The following is a 22,658-nucleotide window of genomic DNA, read 5'->3' on the forward strand; positions in this document are numbered from 1 at the left end:
GAAAATGGAAAAAAAATATTAGAAGATGGAAACCTGGTACTCTACAAAACCCCAAGTGTATTAGCCAAATTACAAAGACAAAATACTTTTAGGCCTGTTAGTTTAGTGATTTATACAGTGTATACTATTCAACAGAAACTTATGGCCTTACAATAAAAAGACAGAATAACTACAGTTACAGCTACTGTTTTTCAAGATCTAACATGGACAGCTCCTAGATTTGGCAAAATGATTGTCAATTTCTTGAACTCATAACCTATGGTTCAGTCAGGCTAGGCACTGATGAGTAGATATGTTGTAGCTAGAACTGTAGTCAGAACTGCAGTCTCCATTAAAAATACCCATCAATTCCTGCCCTGTGAGGTGAGAGAGGAAAGTCTCAGGTGTCATCAGCTCTGCAAACCAAACTGCAGGTGATGGTCACAAACTTGAATATGATCCCTCATATTGGCAGTAGAGGGCAGTACCAGACACGGCTTGAAATTCACAAGACTACAAGCTACAGACCAGGACCTTAATAAAAATCAAGGACCTATGCTTAGATTTTTGGGGCTTACCTTCTCCAGTGGGCAGTGTGTGCTGTCTCTGAGAAATGGAAGTAAGTTTGGTCGATCATATTCAGCATAAAGATTGATCTGTTTCTCATGATATCGTTGGCCTTTATGGTGGTCTCTTTTGAAAAGCTTGTGTAAATACTAGGAATCAAAAAAGAATCAGAATTCAAACTCACTTATTCAATATTATTAATGGAATAATAGAAACTCCTGAGTTGGAAGGGAATCACATAGATAATCAAATTCCAACTCCTGGCCCTGCACAGGACAGCCCCAGGAAGCACACCAAGCTCCTGAGAGCATTGTCCAAATGCTTCTTGAACTCAGATAGGCTTGAAGCTGTGACTACTTCCCCGGAGCGGAAGCCTGTTCTAGTTCCCAGCCACTATAGTGGGCAAAGCTTTTCCTAATATCTAACCTAAACCTCCCCTGACACAGCTTCATGCTGTTCCTTTGGGTCCTGTCACAGGTCAACAGAGAAGAGATTAGTGCCTACTGATGCTTCCCTTTGAGGAAGGTGTAAATAGCTACAAGGATTCTCCTCAGTCTCCTCCAGGCTAAACATCCTCAGCTGCTCTGTCTGTGGCTTCCCCTCTAGACCATTCACCATCTTTGTTGCCTTCCTCTGTATGCATCCCTTCTGTAAACTGACAGTCTGACAGCTGCTTTTGCAAAGCTCTTGGGCTGCAGACTGCACTTTTCATAGATCTGTTTCCCATAATCAGATCTCTAACCCATAAATCACCTCTTCACCAGATGAACACCTGAGCCCTATCTGTAACCAGCAGCAAGTTAAACTTCCCTCTCTAATACAGCCCAAGCCCACAGTCACATATTATGTACTCCACTGACAGGAAGTTCAAACCAAAGAGGAGCTTTTGGAATAGCAGTGTGGAGTCACAGCCTTACAGTGATACTGTAATTCTGTACAAACAAGAACAATTTGACAGTGTATGGAAGCTACAGCTCCAGAAAAACAAACAATTCACTTTCTCTATGGATCAGCAAAACGTATTTTAGAGCTGCACCAACCAACCAATCCCATTTTTGGGTAGGAAAAAAGAAGTAATTGACCAGAAAAGACAGTGCCTACAATGCTATAAGGAGATGTTAATAAGTCTGCATTATGTTATCAAATTCTCAACAAGTACACATTTTAAGATCATTTAACTACTGTGAAGAGGCTATGGCAATGCTAAATAGGAAATTGGCAGAAGTAGCCACTTTGTCTCTGATGATTTATGACATTTCAGTGTCAGGTGCACTTTGACAAGATAAACACACCTGTAAATGGTATGTCCAGCCAAGAGTTTACTCAGCTCAACTTCAAATCAACAGAATACAGGAATACTTACCACATGCTGTAACTCAGGCCTGTTTTCTAATTCTTCAACAACTCTGTCAATCTGAAACAAAGCAAACCTGTGATAAACATCACATTTACAAGACTGGAAAAAGGACAGGCAATAAAAGCTAGCATTGGACTGCCATGCCATGAACTTGTTATACTCACGGAAATTTTATCTTCATTATCCAAAAGCATGTCTACTGCTTTCTGCAACAGAGAAAGAGAAGTCAAGTAGGCAACAGGCACACATATTTTCTTACACTCTACATTGTATTATGCTTATTCACTGATGGGTGTCAGATGGACAGACCTACTCTTTTCAGCAACAGAAATTCAGAGAGCAATTTACATAACACCAGCATAGCCTGACAGCACAGCCTCACAGTATTCTTCCAGAATACTTCTCCTAAGTTCCCTCATTAATAGCAGTAAATGCTGTGCACCTACACTTTAGGTGAAGTATGCCCACTGAATCACCATCAGTCACAAAAAGCTACTGCCAAACAATGTAGAAATACCATTTGCTCCATCTCAAAAGGGAACTGCAGGGTGATGACTATGTAAGAAACACACAATTCAACCTGCCTCACAACTTGATTCCTCCAATCTACCTGTACACCAATACCATTAATCAAGCAGACAAGACCATGTAAGTCAAGTGGCCACCAGGATTCAGGTTCTGCTTCCTCTTTTAAGAGCAAACTTTTGCTTCACTTTCAAAAAATACCAAACCACAGATTCCTAATACAACTTATTCTATTGAATTAAAAAAAATATATACTTTTTTTCCTCCATGAATGGAGAAAAATGGGCATACTAAAGATGATCATCAACAGCAGAGATCTATATTTTAGCTACAGTGCTTGAACAACTATTGCACTGAAAAAAGAGATCTAGATCTACTTGGTTATCTTCCCATGTGATCACACCAAAATTCATTTGCTTGAGTTTTACAGCCAGCTGGAAAGAAAGAAGATAGAATTCAGCATGGAATAAACACTTTCTGATTTTTGGAATTTAGGTTAATAATCTTGTAACCTTTCAGAGGCACGTTAATTTTCTGTGGTAAAAGGAAAATGGCAAGTACATTTAATATATGCTTAAATAAATCCACTATCTCCTTTCTTTGGCTTATTAATACCATTATTTAATTCAAAATACAGAAAGAATAACATGGTGAAATGATACTCTGTGAAATGATATTCAATGTTGTGACACAACAATGAATATCACAACAATGTTTTCAAATAATTGCCACGATGTTCTCAAATAATGTAGACACTCACTTTTCTCACTGAGAGTGACAAATGGAAATGGAAACACAAATGGAAATATGAAGGAAAAAAATAATCCTTGGGTCAATTATTTTGCAATCTAGGCAAACAATCTCCTTATTTTAGAATGTATCCAGATGTAGCAAACACACTCTCTGCATCAACATCATGTATAGATTATTTATTTTTACTATATTAAATTGTATTTAGAGGAAAGTGAATATAAAATCTTTAGGATCACTATACCTCTGAATCAAAATCCATGAGCAGAACAATTTTGTCTCTGATAGAACTGAAGAGATTGTGCTTGTGGATCAACTGGAAGACATCTTTGTGCCTCAGAGTTAGGTAGATTTCTAGGGCTCTGCCATAGCGCTGATCGTAAGTGTACCTGATAAAAACAGGATTATAATACATGTAATGTTACATGCTTAAGTGTAGGAAAATCACCTATGAGAGAAAGTATAAATATACTCTAGTATGTAAAATGTTAGGATACTACTTGATTTTATAAATATCCAAACAGACCTGTGATTCATTTTTGTAAGGGGAAATAAACATCAGGCAACATTAATTTCACCACTGTTTATATTGGCCTTCATTTGTGTTTGGACCTGCAGTTTTCTGCAGTTTCATTCTCCATTTTCAACTCACAGGGTAAGAAACACAAAATGCTAGCCTTTCAGTTCTTGGAAACCAACTGGAACATTCTTCAGAGCTAAAAACATTTTAAGACATTGTTGTCTTAAAACTTCTGGGACAGATTGTAACACAGCAATAGACAGTAACTCTTCTTTCTTCAAAGAAGCAGTGAGAAAATAACACAGTGATCAGCCTGAGAAAATCAAAGAGCTTTATCCCTGTATGAAGTGACCAAGAACCAGATCAGTTTTGGCACATTTTCCAGTCACATGCTTCCATCCATGCAGTAAACCTAAATATACTACTTCTTAAATAGTGGGAAAAATCCCCCACCATTTTATTTTTACATGGGTAATTCTGAAATGCACACTTCAGAAAAGAGGTTTCCTCTGACAGTATGAAGAGGAATGTTAGTTATTTACTTTGGAAAGAGGAGTTGGAAATCCAATCTCACGCTTAACAATTTGCTTTCATACTTGACGTGAACATTACAAGGAAGAGTAAAGAATTGCTAAGCCGTGCAATCAGCAGAGTGGAGAGGAGAGAAAGCCAACACTCTGTAGATGCAGCAAAGAAGATTTCTATTAAGAGAGCTAAACAAATATGAATAAACTGCAGTACACTATTTTAAGCGTACTTTTTGTAACAGGAATTTAAAACTGTACTCACAATTCTGCAAGTGTTCGTAGCAAAGTCCTGTTCTGTGGATCTTTCTTCAGGTGATCCACTACAGCTTGAACTATGATTGTGTTGTTGTACAGATCTCCAGGCCACTCTTTTATTAGGGTTGCAAACCCCTAAAAGTATAAGAGATTGTAACAGAAATAAAAAGAATGGCCTAAGGAGCATTTCAAAACATCAAAGCCTCAGCTAAGCCTCTGAGATTATACCTGCTGTCCTTAACCTTCAAGGAACTTTCATGTGCCCACAGACATGTACAGTGGAGAACACAGATTTTCCTTCTTAGGACAATGTTATTATAATTCATAATGCTGAGTCTCAGGTGCTGTAGGCTTTGTTCGTCACCTCAACCACTTATGCTACATTAAAAAACCTAAAAATAACAGTCAAATAATCAGTCTTACAGTATTTGCATGCTTTGAAGAATATTCTATTTATTCTCTTAAAATTAAAATTCAAGTTTTAAATATTGTCATTTTTCTGGAACTGTCAATTGATAATCTGTTTTAATACATCAGAGAATTTGCTGTCAGAATTCTTCACCGCTAAGGGTATTTGGCTGGCAATAACTATGGGACACATTGATGTGGAACGTATCAGGCTGCAGTACCTCATAGTCACTTTCCAAAAATTCATGCAGGACCATTTCATAAATCAGAGGTTTCAAAACTGGATCTCGTCTTGGCAAGTAACGACTAATTGCCTATAGGATCAAAGAGAACAAAGCGTCAGATGGTGAATGACATGTAACATCCTGGTACACTGATAGGAAAAAAAAAAAATTGCAAAACAAAAGAACAAGGCTATATGCAAAACATGGCCCCTGGTAATCTCTGGAAACCTTATAAACTCATATTTGTAAGCAGCACCCAGAAGTTATTTACTTTAGGATTATACACACTAGAATTTTATAACTCACTTGAAAGAACTATCATTTGAGAGACAGGTGGCAAGATACTAATTAGAATAGGAGAATCAGCCATTGTCCTTAAGAGACCAGTAGTCATTTAGAAAACAAAACCCATAAAAGACCTCTAAAACAAAAATGTTGTCAAAATCCATTTTGTTAAGTCTTGGCCTTGCAAAAAGATAGAAGGATTCATTAGCTGAAAAATGTGTTGTAGTGGATTGACCTGACTGGACACCAGGTACCCAACAAAGCCATTTTCTCACTTCCTTCCACAACTGGACTAAGGAGAAAAAATATAATGAAGGGTTCGTGGGTTAAGATAAGATCCAGGGATCACTCACCAAATACTATCATAGCAAAACAGACTCACATTTGGGATATTAATTGAATTTTTTAATAACCAAACCAGAGCAGGATAATAAGAAGTAAAATAATCTCAAAAACACCTTCCCCCATCCATTCCTCCCTCATGGGCTCTACCTCCTTCACCCCAGAAACACAGGGAGACAGGGAATGGGGACTGATGACAAGGAATGATTGTCAGCTCATCATATGTTTCTCCTCTCGCTGCTCAGGTAGAGAAGTTCTTCCCCTCCTCCAGCGGGGGTCCCTCCTACAGGAGACAGCTCTCCACAAACTTCTTTAACATGAATCCATCCCCTGGGCAACAGTTCCCCAAGAACTTCTGCAATCTGGGTCACTCTTCCATTGGATGCAGTCCTTCAGGTGCAGTCCACTCCAGCATGTGCTCCTACACTGGCTGCAGGTGGATCTCTGCATCCCCTTTGTCCTCCATGGGCTGCAGGGACACAGCTGCTTCTGGTCTTCATCATGGAGGTGATGAGACCCTGCAGAGGAATCTCAGCTCTGGTGCCTGGATCTCCTCCTCCTCCTTCTCCACTGACCTTGGTGTCTGCAGAGCAGTTTCCTCTCTCATATTATCACTCAGCACTTCTCTGGTCACAGTTACAACTATGCAATAACTTTTTTTCTGTTGTTTTTAAATCTGTTATCGCAGAGGTGATCTTACCATTCCTGACTAGCTTGATCTCGGCCAGCAGTAGGTCTATCCTGGAGGGGGCTGGCATTGGCTTTGATGGACATGGGGGAAGCTTCTGCCAGGTTCTCACAGAAGCCACTACTGTAGCACTCCCACTACCAGAACCTGATCATGCAAGCACAATATATGTGTAATTTTGAATTATGACTTACTTTGGAGTCATCACATTCTACGAAGGGCTATTTTTACATACCAAATTGAAAATTAATTTGAAAATATATCTCTCCATGAAAAGGATGAAGACATGTGATCTATTACTGTATAGAAGGTGTTAAGGAATTGCATTCCAGCAAGCAAGAGATGAGAAGCTGCCAGAATAAATCAGCTCATACCCTGGAATTTCAGCACAGAATCTAATTAGCACTACTATCCCACGCAACTAGAGGCCAAGATTATTTCTACCTGCCAAAATAAATCCCACTGCTACCAGCTGTATGGGGATTGTAGGGTTTGTAGCTGAGGGACCAACACCAGTGAAATTCCTCCAAACACTCAGAGATGTTCTCGTTGCCCACTATTGGCACATGGTACAATAGCATTTTGTTACTGCAGTTGCTTGAACCAAGCAGGAGAAAAAATATCTTACTACATTTTAGACCTCTCCTCTCCTTTTGCTGTTTGGACTTGGTCAGTTTTTGAAATGTAGTGCTGCCAGCATCAGCTCCCACCAGCTGTCACAGGATTTATCAGTTAACTCAGGGTAGAGTCTTCATGGCTGCTCTAGGGTATATTCCTGACCCCTTCATAAAAAGTCTTCTTTTCACCACAGAGAAAGCAAGCTAGACATTAACTGGAGACACAAAGGCAGAAGACAATCCCCAATGGCTGTTTTCACTCCCACTTTCTACCTTCCTGCTACCTCCTAAATGAACAACCTCCCCCAACAGATTGTTGCAACTCGGCTGCAGTTTGGCCATACAGCAAGCTCTGGAGAGGTGTAGTTTCGTTGTGCGTGAGCCAGGCTGCTTCATGAAGAAAATGTCTCCTGGCCCATGTCCCACTGCTTTGAAGAAAAGACACAGCCACCTCTTGCAGTTTGACCACCATGCTCAGGAAAGCATTCAAGAAGCATGTAAGAAGCATACAAGTTAGTTTTAAGCCTTGGCACAAAGGTGACCCATGCTGGAGGTTACAAACTCTTCCTATTTTATTTTTAATCTGCAGGTAGGGAGCAAGGTCAGACAAAAAAGCTTCTGAATCAGACTGCCTTTGTACCAATTCTTGAACTATGTGGTAAAGTAACTTTAAATAAAAAAGGGATACTACACAGAGAAGTATTTTCTTCCCTTGTTTCTTTTCAAGATCTGCTTTCAGACTTTTCATCAATAAATATACGGATGAGGTATATACAAGAAAACCCATATAAAGATCGACATAAGATAGCCTAAACCATCTCAGCAATAAGGCAGAACAACAATTATTTATTCTTCAAAGACTATCTGAGCGACGAAAGAGGCTTTTAGGATAGTGCTTCTCTCTGTTATGCCCACTACAGTCCAGTGAAGTCTTTCAAATGTCTTCCAACCAGTGTTTGGGTTAAAGCACTGCTGCTGCTAGCTGATCATCCTGCACCACTGCTGAAAGTCACTGCTGTCACAGCAAACAGAATGGAAGGTATCTCTCAGGCCACAACAGCCACCAGTCACAAAGTTTGAAACCTTCCTTTGAATCCATCTACCTCCCTCAGCTGCTTGAGCTGAACCATTAGATTTTATACTGAAGTGACCTGAGCACAAGTGATGCCATTTGGGTTTTGCCTTTTTTAATTTTATATGTTCTCTGTATTCTTCACATGTATATTTGTAGTGCTGTCACCTACTGTATTACTGACTAGTTTTCCCTGTACTTTTCCATGGCCTTTCCTTAAGCAAAAAGACAAAACAAATTGCAGAGCTCCAAGCCCCAGTAGGTACAAGGCCCTCTTGGTTCTTCCTGGGAACCAAGGCCGAGAACAACTCTTCAAGATACATTTCACAGACAGAGCACAGCACAGCGCTGAAGGGGGAGCTCCACAGAAGAGGCTTGACCTGGAGGGGAATTGCATCACCTCTTGTCCTCCTAACTAGTGCTCTTTATCAATTATGCTAATTTCCTAAACCTATAAATATCCCTGTAGAGGTGGGCTTTTGTGGACACCTCTCCATAACTGCTCCTGAAGGCCTTCAAATAAAGATTCTCTTTCATATTACCTCCTTACTAAAATTATGTTGAGTTTCATTTCCAGGTTGGGCATGAGGCAACACGAGCACATAACTCCCTCAAGCCACCAGTGCTGAAGCAGGAGAGGAACAGATCACTGCAAGGCTCTAGAATCTTGGAACTGACACAACTAGATTTCATAGAGGACATTAATTGAAGATGAGAGACATCAAGATATCAAAGTGCAACCTTCGGTAGTCAAACAGGACCGCTTAATACAGAACACTCAAAAACCCCCTAAAATCACACACAAACAACAACACTCACCCCATAGAATTTGACACTGGGGTATCACTAACTCCTCTGCTCAGGAAGGAAATCTCAAGTTTTCTGTCGCCTTAGTTATTGGCAAATCATGCTAGATTTGAAACACCATATTTCAGGCAACAACTTAAAAGCAGTGCAAATTCTTCCAAGACAATTCTGTTTTGAAATAAACTCTGTTTCCACATATCAATAATCTCCTCTTTAGGGCTGAAAGCCATTATAGGCCAGTTACAATACGATGTTTAATATCTGCTAGTCACGGTAGTAGGTAAAAATTCCACACAAGTGATCCCAAGCATTACAAGGACCAGATCTGGCTTAATTTATTTCATGCTTTATGATACTCAGACATCTTTAGAAATCTAGGAAAAGTTATATGCAACTGAAATAGTGATATAAAGCAGGCATTTTACAGAACTGCAACTTGAAGCTGAATAATGTAATGGACTGCATCTCATGTATTTCTGAGAGTTCCTGGGCCTAGGCTCTAAGAAGAAAAGAGATATTCTAAAGGCTGAAAATAGCCAACTTAGAAAGGTGGTAATTGAGGGAAGATGTTTTTGCAACAAACCTGGAAATATTCTTGTATTTTACAGTCTGCTGGATGATGTAAGTGGAGACAAGACAAGCATCCCTTCTAGACATTTGCAGCTAAAAAAATGAACCCGAAAGAAGCAGTGTAACAAAAATTCACCTCTACCTGCATTCAAGTTCCTTTATTGGACTGAAATAAAGAAACAGAAACATAGGACTTCATCTTCCAAAGTAGTAAAGAGTGCACCAAACCACAAAGAAGCCATACTAAAGGCAAGGCCGTTTTTGCACTGGGGTGGCCCTGAAACCGAAGTCAGACATTTCAGAAATTTGTAATGCTGAAACACTTTTGGTCTTTGAACAGAATTAAATAGCTCAAAACCAGCAAGGGACTGCATGCTGTGAGATCTTAATAGTATGTCCTTTTTGGCTCATTGAGTTTGAATAGGAAGACATAAAATTCAGAAGTAAATGTACACATGTTACCAAAGGGAGTGTGCATAAAGTTTTCAATTGCTTTAGCAGTGACAGTACTAGGTTTTATGTCCTGTGCAATTTATTAACTGAGACTCTCACGTTAAATGTGTACTGTTGTAGTAGCTGGCTTGAGACTAGGGAAAACACCAGGCAGCGCAGACTGCTCCTCTTTCTCACCAGCATTTCTAGCACACAGCATAGGTCTTCACTGCTGTTTTGCAATTCTCTAACACTTAAAACTGTGTAACTGTTGCAATGGACCTGGATTTACCAGAATGACTGCAATCCACACAGTCTATTTTCCTTAATGTCTGGGGTAGTATTTTTAGGATACCCTGGAAATGAATGAAAAGTAAATGGGAAAGATGTATTTAACTGTGAGCATCTTAGCAAGTAAAAGCTTTGGGGGTGGGTCTTTCATGTTGGAGACTGCCAACAAGTAAAATACATAGCACTAAGCCTTCAATCTTGTTTTAAGTAATTTACACATCAATCGGAAAGACAGCTGTCTAGAAACAAACAGAGATCTGGGGCAGCAATACCAGAACAGTGCCATTTAATGTGATGCTTTAGATACTTGGTCAATACAAACAGTAAGTACAACACACAAATTACTTGGGTGCAGACACAGAAATTTACTTACTTTAAGCTGACCTATTTCTTTAAACTTGTAAACTTCAAATTCCCAGAGTTCTGTGTTTTTGCCAAGGATCTTCTGGCACTTTCTGCAAGAAAAATGAAAGAGATGTGAACAAAAGTAGGTACAGAAAGTAACACAAATGTGACAGCATTACTACAAGGATTCCTTTCTTCTTCTCCCCTATCATGACACTTGTAAAAGTGACTTATTTTGGCAACCACCACTTTAAGTAGAGTATGCCAGGTTCTCCTCCTTTCAAACCTTAAAATTTTGTTGCATCCAAGAGGACTAACTGCTTATTATGTATTCAACCTTAGTGATTACGGCTGTATTAGCTTTCACAGAATCATGGCATGGTTTGGATTGGAAGGGAGCTTAAACATCATCTAGTTGAAATCCACACACCACAGGCAGAGATGCCACCCTCTTGGTCAGCTTTATGAGTGAAGTCTTTAAATCTCAGCTGAGAAAAACAGAACACTTAAAAAGATATGCTTACACTTACATGTATATGAAAACAAAAACCTTGGGTAATTTCTGATCCTTACTTTAGATTCCTATATTTGACATTTTTGTTTATACCTAAGCAAAATCAACTTATTTTCTGATGTTCTTACATTCAATGTCACACTAATAAACTGAGTTTATCAAAATCCAAAGAAAACCTTAGTTTTGAATATCTAGTGTGACTTTGAAAAATCAAGGCTTACTTTCAAAAATACATGCCTCAATTCCAGTTAAAATTTTTAGCAAGTTTTAGGTCACTACAGGCAAAAACATATATGGCACTGCAATACACCTCTATGTTTTGAAACTTCAGAAATTCGAGAACACACAGAAAATCAACATCCACAAATACTTCGAATCAGTAATTTGTTTTTGCTTTTTTCCTACACAGACACACTTCAGCCAGCAAAGAAGATCTTTAATACTAGGTTACCGAGCAGCCAGGTCATACTCTCCTTTCTCCATCAGGTGATTTATATAGGCTAAGCCAATGTCCTAGAGGGAATAAAACCAGAGAATTAGTTATAAAAGTTTGGAAGTGAACTACCTGACTACTGTACAGAACTACTGTAACAGTAATGCATACAGCTGGAAATTCAAGGCTCTAAGTGCATCTCCTGATTCTCCTTTGCAAGCAGGGCCCACAGAAGAGTCAATACAAAATACCTGCACAGACTGCTCACAGGTTCAACTAAAGGTGCTCTTTTGAATAATTCTCATAATGTTACTGATGATGAGAAGACTGCCACCTCTAATTATTAAGGATTGTTTGAAACACATGGCTGATCTTCCTGTGCTTGAATCAGTTCAAAAAGAAAACCACCACTTATTGTGTAAGACATACTCATTGTGAACACAGTTTGTAGAGGAGGGCAAAAAGTTGGTTGAGAATATAAATCCTAATGTTAATCAATAAAGTGCAGGAATTACTGAGAATTTAACAAGATTACTAGTTAATACATACCAAATTTTCTTTCTCAAAATTCATCACACAGGTCAGTTGTAAAATGTTTCTGATATGCATTTATTATACATTAAAATTTTGGCATGAGAGTCCTAATGTAATCTCAACAGTCATATCCATTTTGACATAAACCAACATACTCATTGCATAACTTAAGAATCACATCACTAAAAAAAGCACATTGTTTCTAGACAAAAAAAAAGGAGAAAAGAAAAAAACCAAGCTGTACAATGAAAAAGAAGTCCTTGTTTCTTAAAAAAATTAAACAATTGCATCTTCTGAGGGACAACATTTCTTTGATGAATATCAAGAACAGTATTGACCATAGCAGAATATGAACAGGGGTATGCAACAACTTCAACTGGTCAATCTACTACAAAGTTAGAAAAAAAATACACATACACAAGATTTTAGGGACCACTTTCATATTTTCAACTTCACCATTCTCAAGAAAGAGGCTAACAGAAATCTTCATTCTCCTGTGGACCAGCTTCCCAGTGAGCAGAGATGATGTATAAGGAAAAGAGATGTAGATCTGGCTGTTTTAGGATCTTTGTGCTCTGCTCAAGAGGTGCAGAGGAGCAGCGATAATTACTTCTATCTAAAAAATCCCCAAGGCTACCAGACTTGTTAGGTATCCTGAGTGTGATGTTGCTAGGCAGTGAGTTGTTTCAAATCAGTGTACCACTAATCCTTCATTTAGGGCTTGATGTCAACATTTTGTTTCAACACATTCTGGCGGCTTTTGCTCTGGAGACCAAACTCTCAAAAACTGCTTGTATGTCACTGAATTTAATAATTTATTGCAGGGCAAATTTCTGCAAAGCAAAAGAAAAGCTGTGGGGTTTCTTTATTTAGTTTGGTGTTTGTTTGGCTTTCTTTTTTTCCTCCTAATGCATTGCCAGGACCTCCTTTAACAATTCTTTACATCTTTTGCAAGGGTCACAGAGTAGTTTTGTTAAATGCAAGCTCTGTGATAGGTAATGGCATGCCATTTAAATCTTGATTCAACTTCTGGACTAGACAAGAATAAACTTTTTAAGACTTACTGATATACAGCGTGCTTCTAACACCAGTAAACTGGCCAAAAAAATTAAACACATCTTGAACACTTTGTACAGATTTCAATTTAAAGCAGCATCAGCATTAGTGAATTTAAACAAAAACAAACAAAAGATAAAATTAGTGACACTTTTGTGTCTATTACACCATTTACCCTTTTGTTTTAAACATTGATACCCTTCATTGCTCTGTGAAAGGGACTAAAAACATAGGAAATAACTATATGTGAGAAAAGAAGCATCTCTTAAACTTTTTACAAAATCCTGTCACATTTACAAGGTATAAGTTAAGGAGAAATTTGTCACTCCTGCCTGCAATCTCTAATAGTAAAATAATGTGTGTTACTTCAAACAACAGTAAATTTAATACAAAAGTAAAAGCAAACAAAAATCCCCATCAGCAGTCAGAGAAATGGAATTCTCTTCCTTTCAATGCCAATGGCACCTTCATAAAATGCAGATCCTTTCATGTTTCATGGACTAACACTTCCGTTCTACAGCTGAAACCAAGAAATTGTATGCCAGTTGGAGTATGCCTAACAGTTATTTCCTGGTGTTATAAAAAACAGGGAATATATTTGTTGCATCTTATGGCATTCTAAAAGAAAGAAGATACTATATTCTGAATAGAAGTTTTGAGACTTACCAAAATCTTGTGCTTTTTTATGGTTTTCTGACTGATCTCAGCCGCCATCAAAGCTTCCTACATTCAAAAAGGAGAAAACAGAGATAGCAGTCAAATACACAAACTTTCAATACAGAAAGTTCTAGACCTGTATAAATCAACTCTTTCAGAGTAGGGTGTTGGAAGCACTAAAATTTTTAATGCCATGGCTGGATGAACAGCTTTGAATTCATACTCAAAAGCAGTCAAGCATAGAGAAAACTACTTTTGTTTCCATCTGGGTTCACTCCACATTATTATATTAAGATCAAATCACAAGAAAACACAGAATGCAATCACATATGATAATTTTCAAAAGAAACCACTTCACTACCAAAACCTGTGAAAAAAATCAACAGGAAAAAGGGTGAATGCGGGAAAGCTACCTTCCAGCTCCCCAGACCAAATGTCTTCTTCAGTCAGAATGAGTTATATTTAAGTGTCATTTGCTGTTCTCCTACTTCTTCTAATTTTTTTGAATGTATAGAAAAAAAGCTGGCACTTTTACAAATAAAAATGAAACCTTTAAGATACAACATAACAGGCCTGTCTACTAACTCAAATGGCTTTCATAAAGGCATGCACACAGCTGTCACTTGCAAATTACTGGAGTCTTCAGGGACCAAATGCTGAGATTTACATATATTGCAAAACTATACTCATCATACAAGTTTGTCATTCCAATGCAAAAGCATCCACAAGGATTTAAACAAATCTGCATGAGAAATATCATGATTATATTAGCAAAAGCAATACATGTTGATGGTTTTTCCACTTTTTTTTTCTTATAATGGGCACACAACAAACATAAATTAGAGTTTGCTAGTTAACTTTAGGCATCAGAACAAATGTTCTAAATGCAGGATATTAGAATTCAGACCACTGTGTGCTTGTTCATATGGTATGAAAGAACTAATTATTATTGCTTTAGGTGTTTAGATATACATACTCAAACATCAGTATTTCCACAACCAAATGGGGAGCTGGCTTTTTTCCAAGAGCGCTGTATACCCTTGTCTTTTAATACTGGATGAGCTTTATTGTGACCAACACTACTTTCAGCAAGTGCAGGTACAGTTTAAGACCATAGTATTTTACTTTGAAAAGCACAGCTCATTAGTTAACTCTTCTGCTATTCTAAAGCCAAAACCCAGCTTTATTAATTTTCAGTGTCAGCTAAAACATTTCATAACTGATGATGAGAGCAGTATTTTCAGCATCTAATTCAGCTACCTCACTCAGGTGAAATTCCAATTAGTTGTTTCAGTAGTGAGACTAACTCTGTAAGAGATGGAGCAATGTAGAGTTAACTCCCATCCTTTACAAGCATTTACTCAATGACTCTAGGAACAGAAATGGTCCGATCCAAATGACCTAGCAAAGTCCATCATCCTACTCCAATTTCCAAACAAGGAAAGTCTGAAGGAAAGAATGATGTAAAAATTACTTCGTATTTCTTCTTTTCGAGAAGCCAGTCAATGTGATCATCTTGGTCCCGCTCTTTGGCCACAACCACATCTCTTGGGCTGATGATATAAAAAAGTGATTCACCTTCCGAATACTCTGCAAATGCATACACAGTTTAAATAATATTATTATATTTTCTTTAAGTAAAGTTCTGCTTTTTAGCATACCCTTGAGGGGAATTTACAAAGAGGAGACAGCAAGGCTACTCCTGCAAGACACACTAGTTTGGATGCTGTATTCTCCAATAAATTAAAACTGGTTTAAATGGCTAAACATATTTAAAAAAAACCACTACAACTTATTGCAAATTCTGATTCATCCACTTTGTATAAACTTTATGATGTTTTAGAACCCATTATTATACTTTTGGAGGACTATTACACTACACAGCCTGCAATAAACCTATCCTTCCCATCAAGGTCAAGGCCATCAAAAGCATAAATGATAGATGCCATAACCCCTGGGAACACAGTACATCATTACAGCAATGCATTTACAATGCTGCAAGTTAAGGCTATATGTATAATGTATTTTCTTACACCATAAGCCCTTATTTTTGAGTAAGCTGAAAGAAAAAGTACTAAAAGGTCAAATCAAATGCAGAAGATGACTGCTCAGAATAGTTATCATTCGGAGAGAACCATGAAGAAACATGAATACTTTGTAGGTACAGAATAGAAAACCACTCACTGTCCAGATCAGTTTCTATAAACACATACAAATACACTCCTGAAGTGGTAGGCAATTCACAAGATCATGCTGGTTTTAAAATCATACATAACATTTAGATTTTTCAGGTAAACTAGAATATTCATAAAGCATAAAAGTACAGCTGTGGACATCAGTGTTCTGCTCTGGAAGATGTATAAAGAAACCCCAATTCTATTGATAGCAGCATTGATGTTTTTGAGGTCAGGAGGAGATACACTATATTTCTAGTGACTTAAGGGCATAGATGTACACAAAGGGGTTTGCCAAGCCTATGATTTGAAGCATGCTGCCAGAGGAGATACTTAAAATTCAGATTAATGGATTTTAAAAGCCAGAAGAAATGCTTCTGTATAAGACAGGCTACATAATCTTCACCAAGGAATTCTACATCAGCTTTGCCATGCATTTTTCTGAGCTACAACATTAAGATCAGAAAACTATCCCATCTTTAAAAGACAGCATATATTGTGCCAGGGCTTAATGTCCCTTCCTGTTACATAATTAAACCTATCTTCTAGATGGAGCTTGCCAAAATCCAGTTCCTATTAATTCCACTTTACCATTTGAGGTCTGTAATATAACTGGTAGCTTCGTCAGTACAGATAAGCTAAATAATCAGTGGGCCCCTTTTAAGTTGACTCATGTACATCTTATGGTTGAAATGATACTTATTCAATCTTTCCCTCTAAAGCAGCTTTTACAGACATTGTGCCACTCATTTCATTATTTCTGAAGCCTTTTGTGCAAAAAGAGCTGCTATGGATCATATGTTGAATAAATCTCCTTCAAAGATATTGCCTTCATCAATAGTGGACGTTACATGAGGTATATACTGCCGCCTTCTCCAATATGTCTGACCTAAGAGATGGCATTAAAAATCATGATGTTTAAATACACATATTTGTTTTCTTTCATGTGACTGGTTCTTGTAGATTTCCACTCTACACTCCAGTGTCATAAGCAGTTACAGCTATTCAAGGAGATGACAAAAAAGTAACATAAAAATGAAAAAGGAGGCTAAGTACACCCAAATATTTTTTTAAGCAATGTATGAAAACAAAACAAAACAATATTGAGAACACCTACCTAAATGATAATCACGACATTCATTTTCCTGAAATCCTCGTACTGTCAGTGCATCTGAAGAGATCTCTTCACAGGACTCAGGCAGGGGCTGTACAATATCGAGTCTAGGCCTTGCACAACACTCCACTTCCTAGAAAAACAACACCTTAGTCACTTCCTACATGATTTACCTTAGCAATACCAACTGGTGGTCATCTACAAAAGAAGCTGAAATTCAACATCTGCAAACATTCACAGAGGTGTAGTATTTGGCACTGGCTACTCAGCTGCAAATCATACAAGTTGCAAAGCTGTGCTCTACAGAGTAATTGCATCTGGAACTCATAGGAAAGTTACTCCAAGTAACCCAAGTTATTCTTTGATTGCTTTCCTTGAAGGAGATCAGTCTGAGGAGGAGGTATAGATAAGACATAGGTCCAATCCTACCCCTGAATTTGCTCACTTCTTTTCTGCTCTTGGTCACAGAAATCTTCTGGGCTATTACAGATGGCTATTAACTGCTTCATTCAACAAGCAACAGAACAATTTAGAACCCATACCCAGCTGGGCTCATGCCCTGAAGGACAGAGCTCTATGAGCCTGGTATTCTGGTATTAAAATAATTTTATTTTTTTAAGCTGGTGGTATTTCTTTTTTTTTAGGCAGCCAGCAGCAGCAGGGAAAAATTAATCTGAGAATAATACAAAAACTTTGCTGTTCTGATGAACTTAGACTAAAATGAACTTTCAAGTGCAATGTAGGTTGTTATGGTAAGATGACATAAAGGATTTTCACCTTCTGTCCAAGTGAAACTGCTGTCTTCAACTAGCTGCATTTTTAATTAAGTCAAGGTCCAAGACAATCCTATATTTTCTACTTCAGGCTGTGAATTACAGCAAAATATAGAATAAAAGAGCAAGAACATATAGAAAATGGATTTAAACAGCTCTAACCTAGTCATATGGAAGCAGCACCACTTGGATATTTTCTCAATTTAATTGTTCCAGGAAAAAAAATACCCAAACGAAAAAAACCTTCAAAGCCAGTTCAACTGTGATCTAATTTGTAATAAGTAAGAAGCTGTCATTTGCAAGCTGTAAAATCAAGTGTAGGAAGACAAGTGTTCCTTGCAACCAAAGGACATTTTTGTAGTGAGCAGCAATTCTGCTGCAAGCTCAGGCAGTTTGGGCTCCACACTAAGACAAATGAACGAAGACACTAACAAAGGAGTTCCCATCACAACAGGACACAGATGCACCATCAGGGACAATTGTACCTCTGTTCCTTCTACAGCTACCCAGAGAACTGAGAAGTTAGTGAAGTCCAGCATTTGGAGTTTGTTTAAAAGGCTAATTAAAAGCAAATACATGAGAACAACTTTTTCCTATGTTCAATTACCACTATATCGCCTGAAATTCCCTTTTCATCTTTCTTTTCTAAAGCAATTAAAATGACTTTAACCTTTAGCAGTCACTACCTTGTTTGCACTAGCTCCTTTCCTGTACTACTTTTTCATTTAACAGTGGTGTCCCAATTTCCTTGCTCCCTAGCATTTCAACCACCTCTTCCTCCCCTTTCCTTATCCCATTTGTCTGCTTTCTTGTCTTTCACCAACTCTCCCACACTATACTGTCTCTTTTGGGAAACATTGCTGTGACATTATTTTTCTCCTTAATATAAATAAATAAATAATAATCTGACATCCTAAAGTAGATCTAGAAGCTAACCCCTCTGATTTCAGAAGGCTCTTGCATTTGTTTGAACCTACAGCATTTCATTGCCTAGCAACTTGTGCACCCAGTTTCTTAAGGTTACTATGGTGATGGTTGTCTAACGCAGACATGCTGATCAAAGAGATGATCAAGAGTATCTGCCATTCTCACACTGCAGCTTCCAGGATTTCCTCCACTGCCTTGCCTTTTATTTGGCAATATGAAATCAATGTCGGAGACAGACATGGCACTTGTCCATGCACAGTAAAAATGCTGACAAGAATTCTAATTTCTGCCTCTCCACACATGGATCTGGGTGTGCGCAACTAAAGGTCTTAGCAGAACAGGAGACAATGATGCCACTCACTCACAATCATTCATTCCACCCCACAGTCACTCTTATGCTTGAGTTGATCAACTTCACTACTCTCATTTCTTTTGAGATGCAGTGTCAGCAAGCTCCTCTTATGGCCAAACAAGATTCTTTATTTCTTCTGGTGCAGAAACATCAGGAAGAAAGAGAGAAAAGGAGAGAAAAAGGGGCAGGGGGGAAGAAAAGAAGGAAAAAAGAGCAAGAAGGACTAGCTAGAGACCTTCCCTGCATTCTGCAAGAAAAAAAATGAACCCAAACATGATTTCTGAAAGGTAAGCACATTAGTCTTCAACATCACCTCCACTGACCTTGTTTTATGGATCAAAGACGTTTCAAGCAGTGTTCACTACCAGCAGACTACAAATTTTTTCTCAGATAATCATATTTGTATGACTAATTTAAGGCCTAACTCACAAGCCAAATTAATGTTGTGAAGAAACTCTGAGATAAAAAAACCTACCGTTTTTTCGGAGATCTCCTTTACATATGAAAGTATAACAAGCTGGTCACAGAGAGGTGCAAGTCCACTGACGTAGAATTCGGTGTCAAATTGGAAAACTGAAATACAGGAAAGAAAAACTGATTCAAAACCACAAATGTGTATGAACTACTACCTAAGAAAAACTCACTTTTCAGAGACAATCAACCACGTACAGCACCACTTCAGAGAACTGAAGACTCAACACATATAACAAACCCAGAGATTTCCCAGTTGGATCAGACGAAAATCTACATTTAACAGATTAAATTACATTAAAGCTTGCAAAAGGAAATGTTTGTGCTCCAGGATATGTTAGAGATGAAACATTTGAAATGAAGGTGCAGTCTGATTTTCAGTAATCACATTGAAAAAGGAAGCAAAACAAAAATCAAACTCAATAAAACAAGCAATAAGTAGTACAACTTCATTGGTTTGCATATTCGCAGCATGTTCATGGGGCCATAAGAGAATTGCACCTGCAACATCTATTGGTATACAGGAAAACATGAAGATCATTATTTATTTATCATCACTTTAAACATCACAGAATAATTTAGAGATACACTCATTACAAAGAAAACACAGTCCATAGTATCTTTTCTTGTTCATAAAACTGAAACAATAATTTTCTGAGATTGGTCTTGAAACTGAGATAGTTACATGAGATTGTTTCAAGAAAGAGAAAGAAAAACAGAGTGCTGAACTGTATTTACAAAAAGACTTAAGAAATGAGACCTCTGCCAGAAACAGCTCTTTGTTTTTATTCTGCTGGATTTACAACATACCACTTTTTGTGAGCTCCTCTCTCATGGGGACAAAAACAAGAATCATCCAAGTGCTTATGTTAGCAAGCCTTGTAACTATAAGCTTTTAAAAAAGCATCAGATACTTCATTATTTTCTCCCAAAACATGGTTTTAGAAGAATCTAAGCATAAGTAAGAAACAAAAAGTTTCCTTCCTTACTGTTTAGCACATTACACTATTAATATATATATGTGTGGTGTGTGTGTGTCGTGTGTGTATATATATATATATATATATATATATATATATATTTACTAAAATTGTTTAGCAAGGCAAACAGAAAATATAGCATAATGGCATTAAAAATAAAGCTGATTTTCTTTAGCTAAGATAATAAGAAGGAACAGGAGAAATAATTGTCCTCCCACAAAAGGAGAAAAAATACAATGAAACAGAGTACATATTTGACACCTGTCTCTCTACAAATAACCAAGCACTGTTTTTCTTTTAATGACTGCTGACAGTTTGTCATCACTGAAGGACCACAATACAGCAGAAGGGTAGAGCACTCAATCCATTCACAGAGAAGAGGTTCACATGTGTAACCATGTACATAATTATCTTGTTCTAGCCTATGAGACTGATGAAATTGCTTTGACTGTGTCACATGGTGCTCTCAGTGATTATTTTAAACAAATCAGTTCAAAACCTACTACATACCTTATTCTCAGTTCAAAATTTAGTATTCAGCATTTTAAAATAATATGGAAGGCAGGAGAAAAAACATGGAAAACAAAAAACAAAGTGAAATCCATAATATTATCAAAGAAAGTTTAAATTCAGTTTTATAGAAGGGCTAGGAGAAAGCTCTCAAAGGCATATAAAATACTGTGCTTTATATTTGAAGAGGAAAACAGCAAGGTGAATTATCATTTATAATTATTATAGAAACAGCTTTAAAATCCATGTGTGTTTCCTTGTCTTATACTAGAACTTAAGTCCCCTTTGCCGGTGAAAATGCTTGTAATGCCAAGTGTAATGATGTATTTAAAATCAAGCAGAAGTACTGATCTGTGAAACATAAATAACAATAAAAATCACCACTTCAAGTTTTGTTTTTGAACAGAATATAGTTTCCTTGGTTTCACTATAAGCTTTCTCTTAGCTCATCTTTCTCAAGAGGAATTGTTGAAATACAATGCTCTACCTCTGCAGCTACAGCCTTGAACAAAGAATAACTGGCATAGACAGTGCTTCTTGACCTGATAAAAACCTTTGATGCTGCTAATCAAAAAAGTCTTACTGAAAAAAGAAGATGGAAGTAACAGCTGCACAGAACAATAATAGGTTAAATTGACTTACTCTCTGGACACTGTCTTGTGATCAAGGAGAAAAAGAAATCCAACATAAAAGCAATGTAGAAATGCTGTTAATTTGAAAAGGACCCAAAATAATTAAAACAAATGTAGTATTGAAGTAAATGGAAACAACTGAGGTATGGCTATGTGTCATACATGTTTATGCCTGTCATAAGAGAAGATAAAAGATAGGCTGACAGTGGATCTACTCCATGTTCAGCATCTATGTACAGATGTCAAATAAATTACCTGGAAGCAAAATGAAGAAACCTGTAAATCTTTTTTGCTGCTCATTAAATTAAATGTATGAAATACACCAAAACACAGAAATGAAACTATATATGCTACAACATTTACCTAAACTGCATAAAGTTACTTTCTCTGAGATTTAAAGATCCATGCGTATGTGACTGAAGCTAAAAGGAGTCTATATTGTTTAGTCAAATCTCTAAAAGCAGCCCCTGCTTTACCACAGCAGATTTTGAAGAGCAAGACTTTGGTTACAGTCATAATGTTTTACCCCTGATTCCACCTAAAAGCACTAGTGGTGGAAATACCATCTTAAGAACTCTTAAAGGCATGGTGCACTGCGACCTATAACAATGAATACTAATTTTGGAGATGTTTTTAGTGAGCTAGATAATTTATGCAAACCAAAACAGAATACAAAATGGCATGATTTGATTAGCTATTACCTTGTGCTTCGAGTTGCACATGACGTAAAATATAACTTCCTTTTTTCCCCAACAGTATGTGAATTCAGTTCCAACGAGAGGACAAGAAAAGGCCCCACATAAGTATTACTTAAGCTACAAAGCTGATTTTCTGAAAAGCACTTTTTGCATTGATCCAAGAACATTTTGTTAACCAACAGGAAAAACATTCAGTCTTGAAGAATTTTGGGGCTTAGAAATTCTGAGGTTTGAAGACAAAGAAGTCAAAATCTTGAAGAATTTTGACTAAT

At 37.4% G+C, this 22,658-nt stretch overlaps 1 protein-coding gene across 2 annotated transcripts in view; it reads right to left on the reverse strand.

The window, feature by feature from the left end:
- Window positions 1-22,658, reverse strand: part of VPS41 (VPS41 subunit of HOPS complex) — a 111,591-nt gene that overhangs the window by 16,036 nt on the left and 72,897 nt on the right. For both annotated transcript variants that reach the window (XM_009098956.4, XM_030232020.2), the window contains exons 11-22: window positions 19,571-19,668; window positions 17,047-17,176; window positions 15,230-15,345; window positions 13,765-13,821; window positions 11,527-11,588; window positions 10,590-10,671; window positions 5,110-5,202; window positions 4,488-4,615; window positions 3,423-3,567; window positions 2,068-2,109; window positions 1,910-1,960; window positions 558-695 (exon numbers count right to left, since the gene is read on the reverse strand). In XM_009098956.4, coding sequence (XP_009097204.1) covers window positions 558-695; window positions 1,910-1,960; window positions 2,068-2,109; window positions 3,423-3,567; window positions 4,488-4,615; window positions 5,110-5,202; window positions 10,590-10,671; window positions 11,527-11,588; window positions 13,765-13,821; window positions 15,230-15,345; window positions 17,047-17,176; window positions 19,571-19,668 — 1,142 coding nt within the window. The remainder of the gene's footprint in view (window positions 1-557; window positions 696-1,909; window positions 1,961-2,067; window positions 2,110-3,422; window positions 3,568-4,487; window positions 4,616-5,109; window positions 5,203-10,589; window positions 10,672-11,526; window positions 11,589-13,764; window positions 13,822-15,229; window positions 15,346-17,046; window positions 17,177-19,570; window positions 19,669-22,658) is intronic.

The sequence above is a fragment of the Serinus canaria genome, chromosome 2, assembly GCF_022539315.1.
Source record: "Serinus canaria isolate serCan28SL12 chromosome 2, serCan2020, whole genome shotgun sequence".
Taxonomy (NCBI): domain Eukaryota; kingdom Metazoa; phylum Chordata; class Aves; order Passeriformes; family Fringillidae; genus Serinus; species Serinus canaria.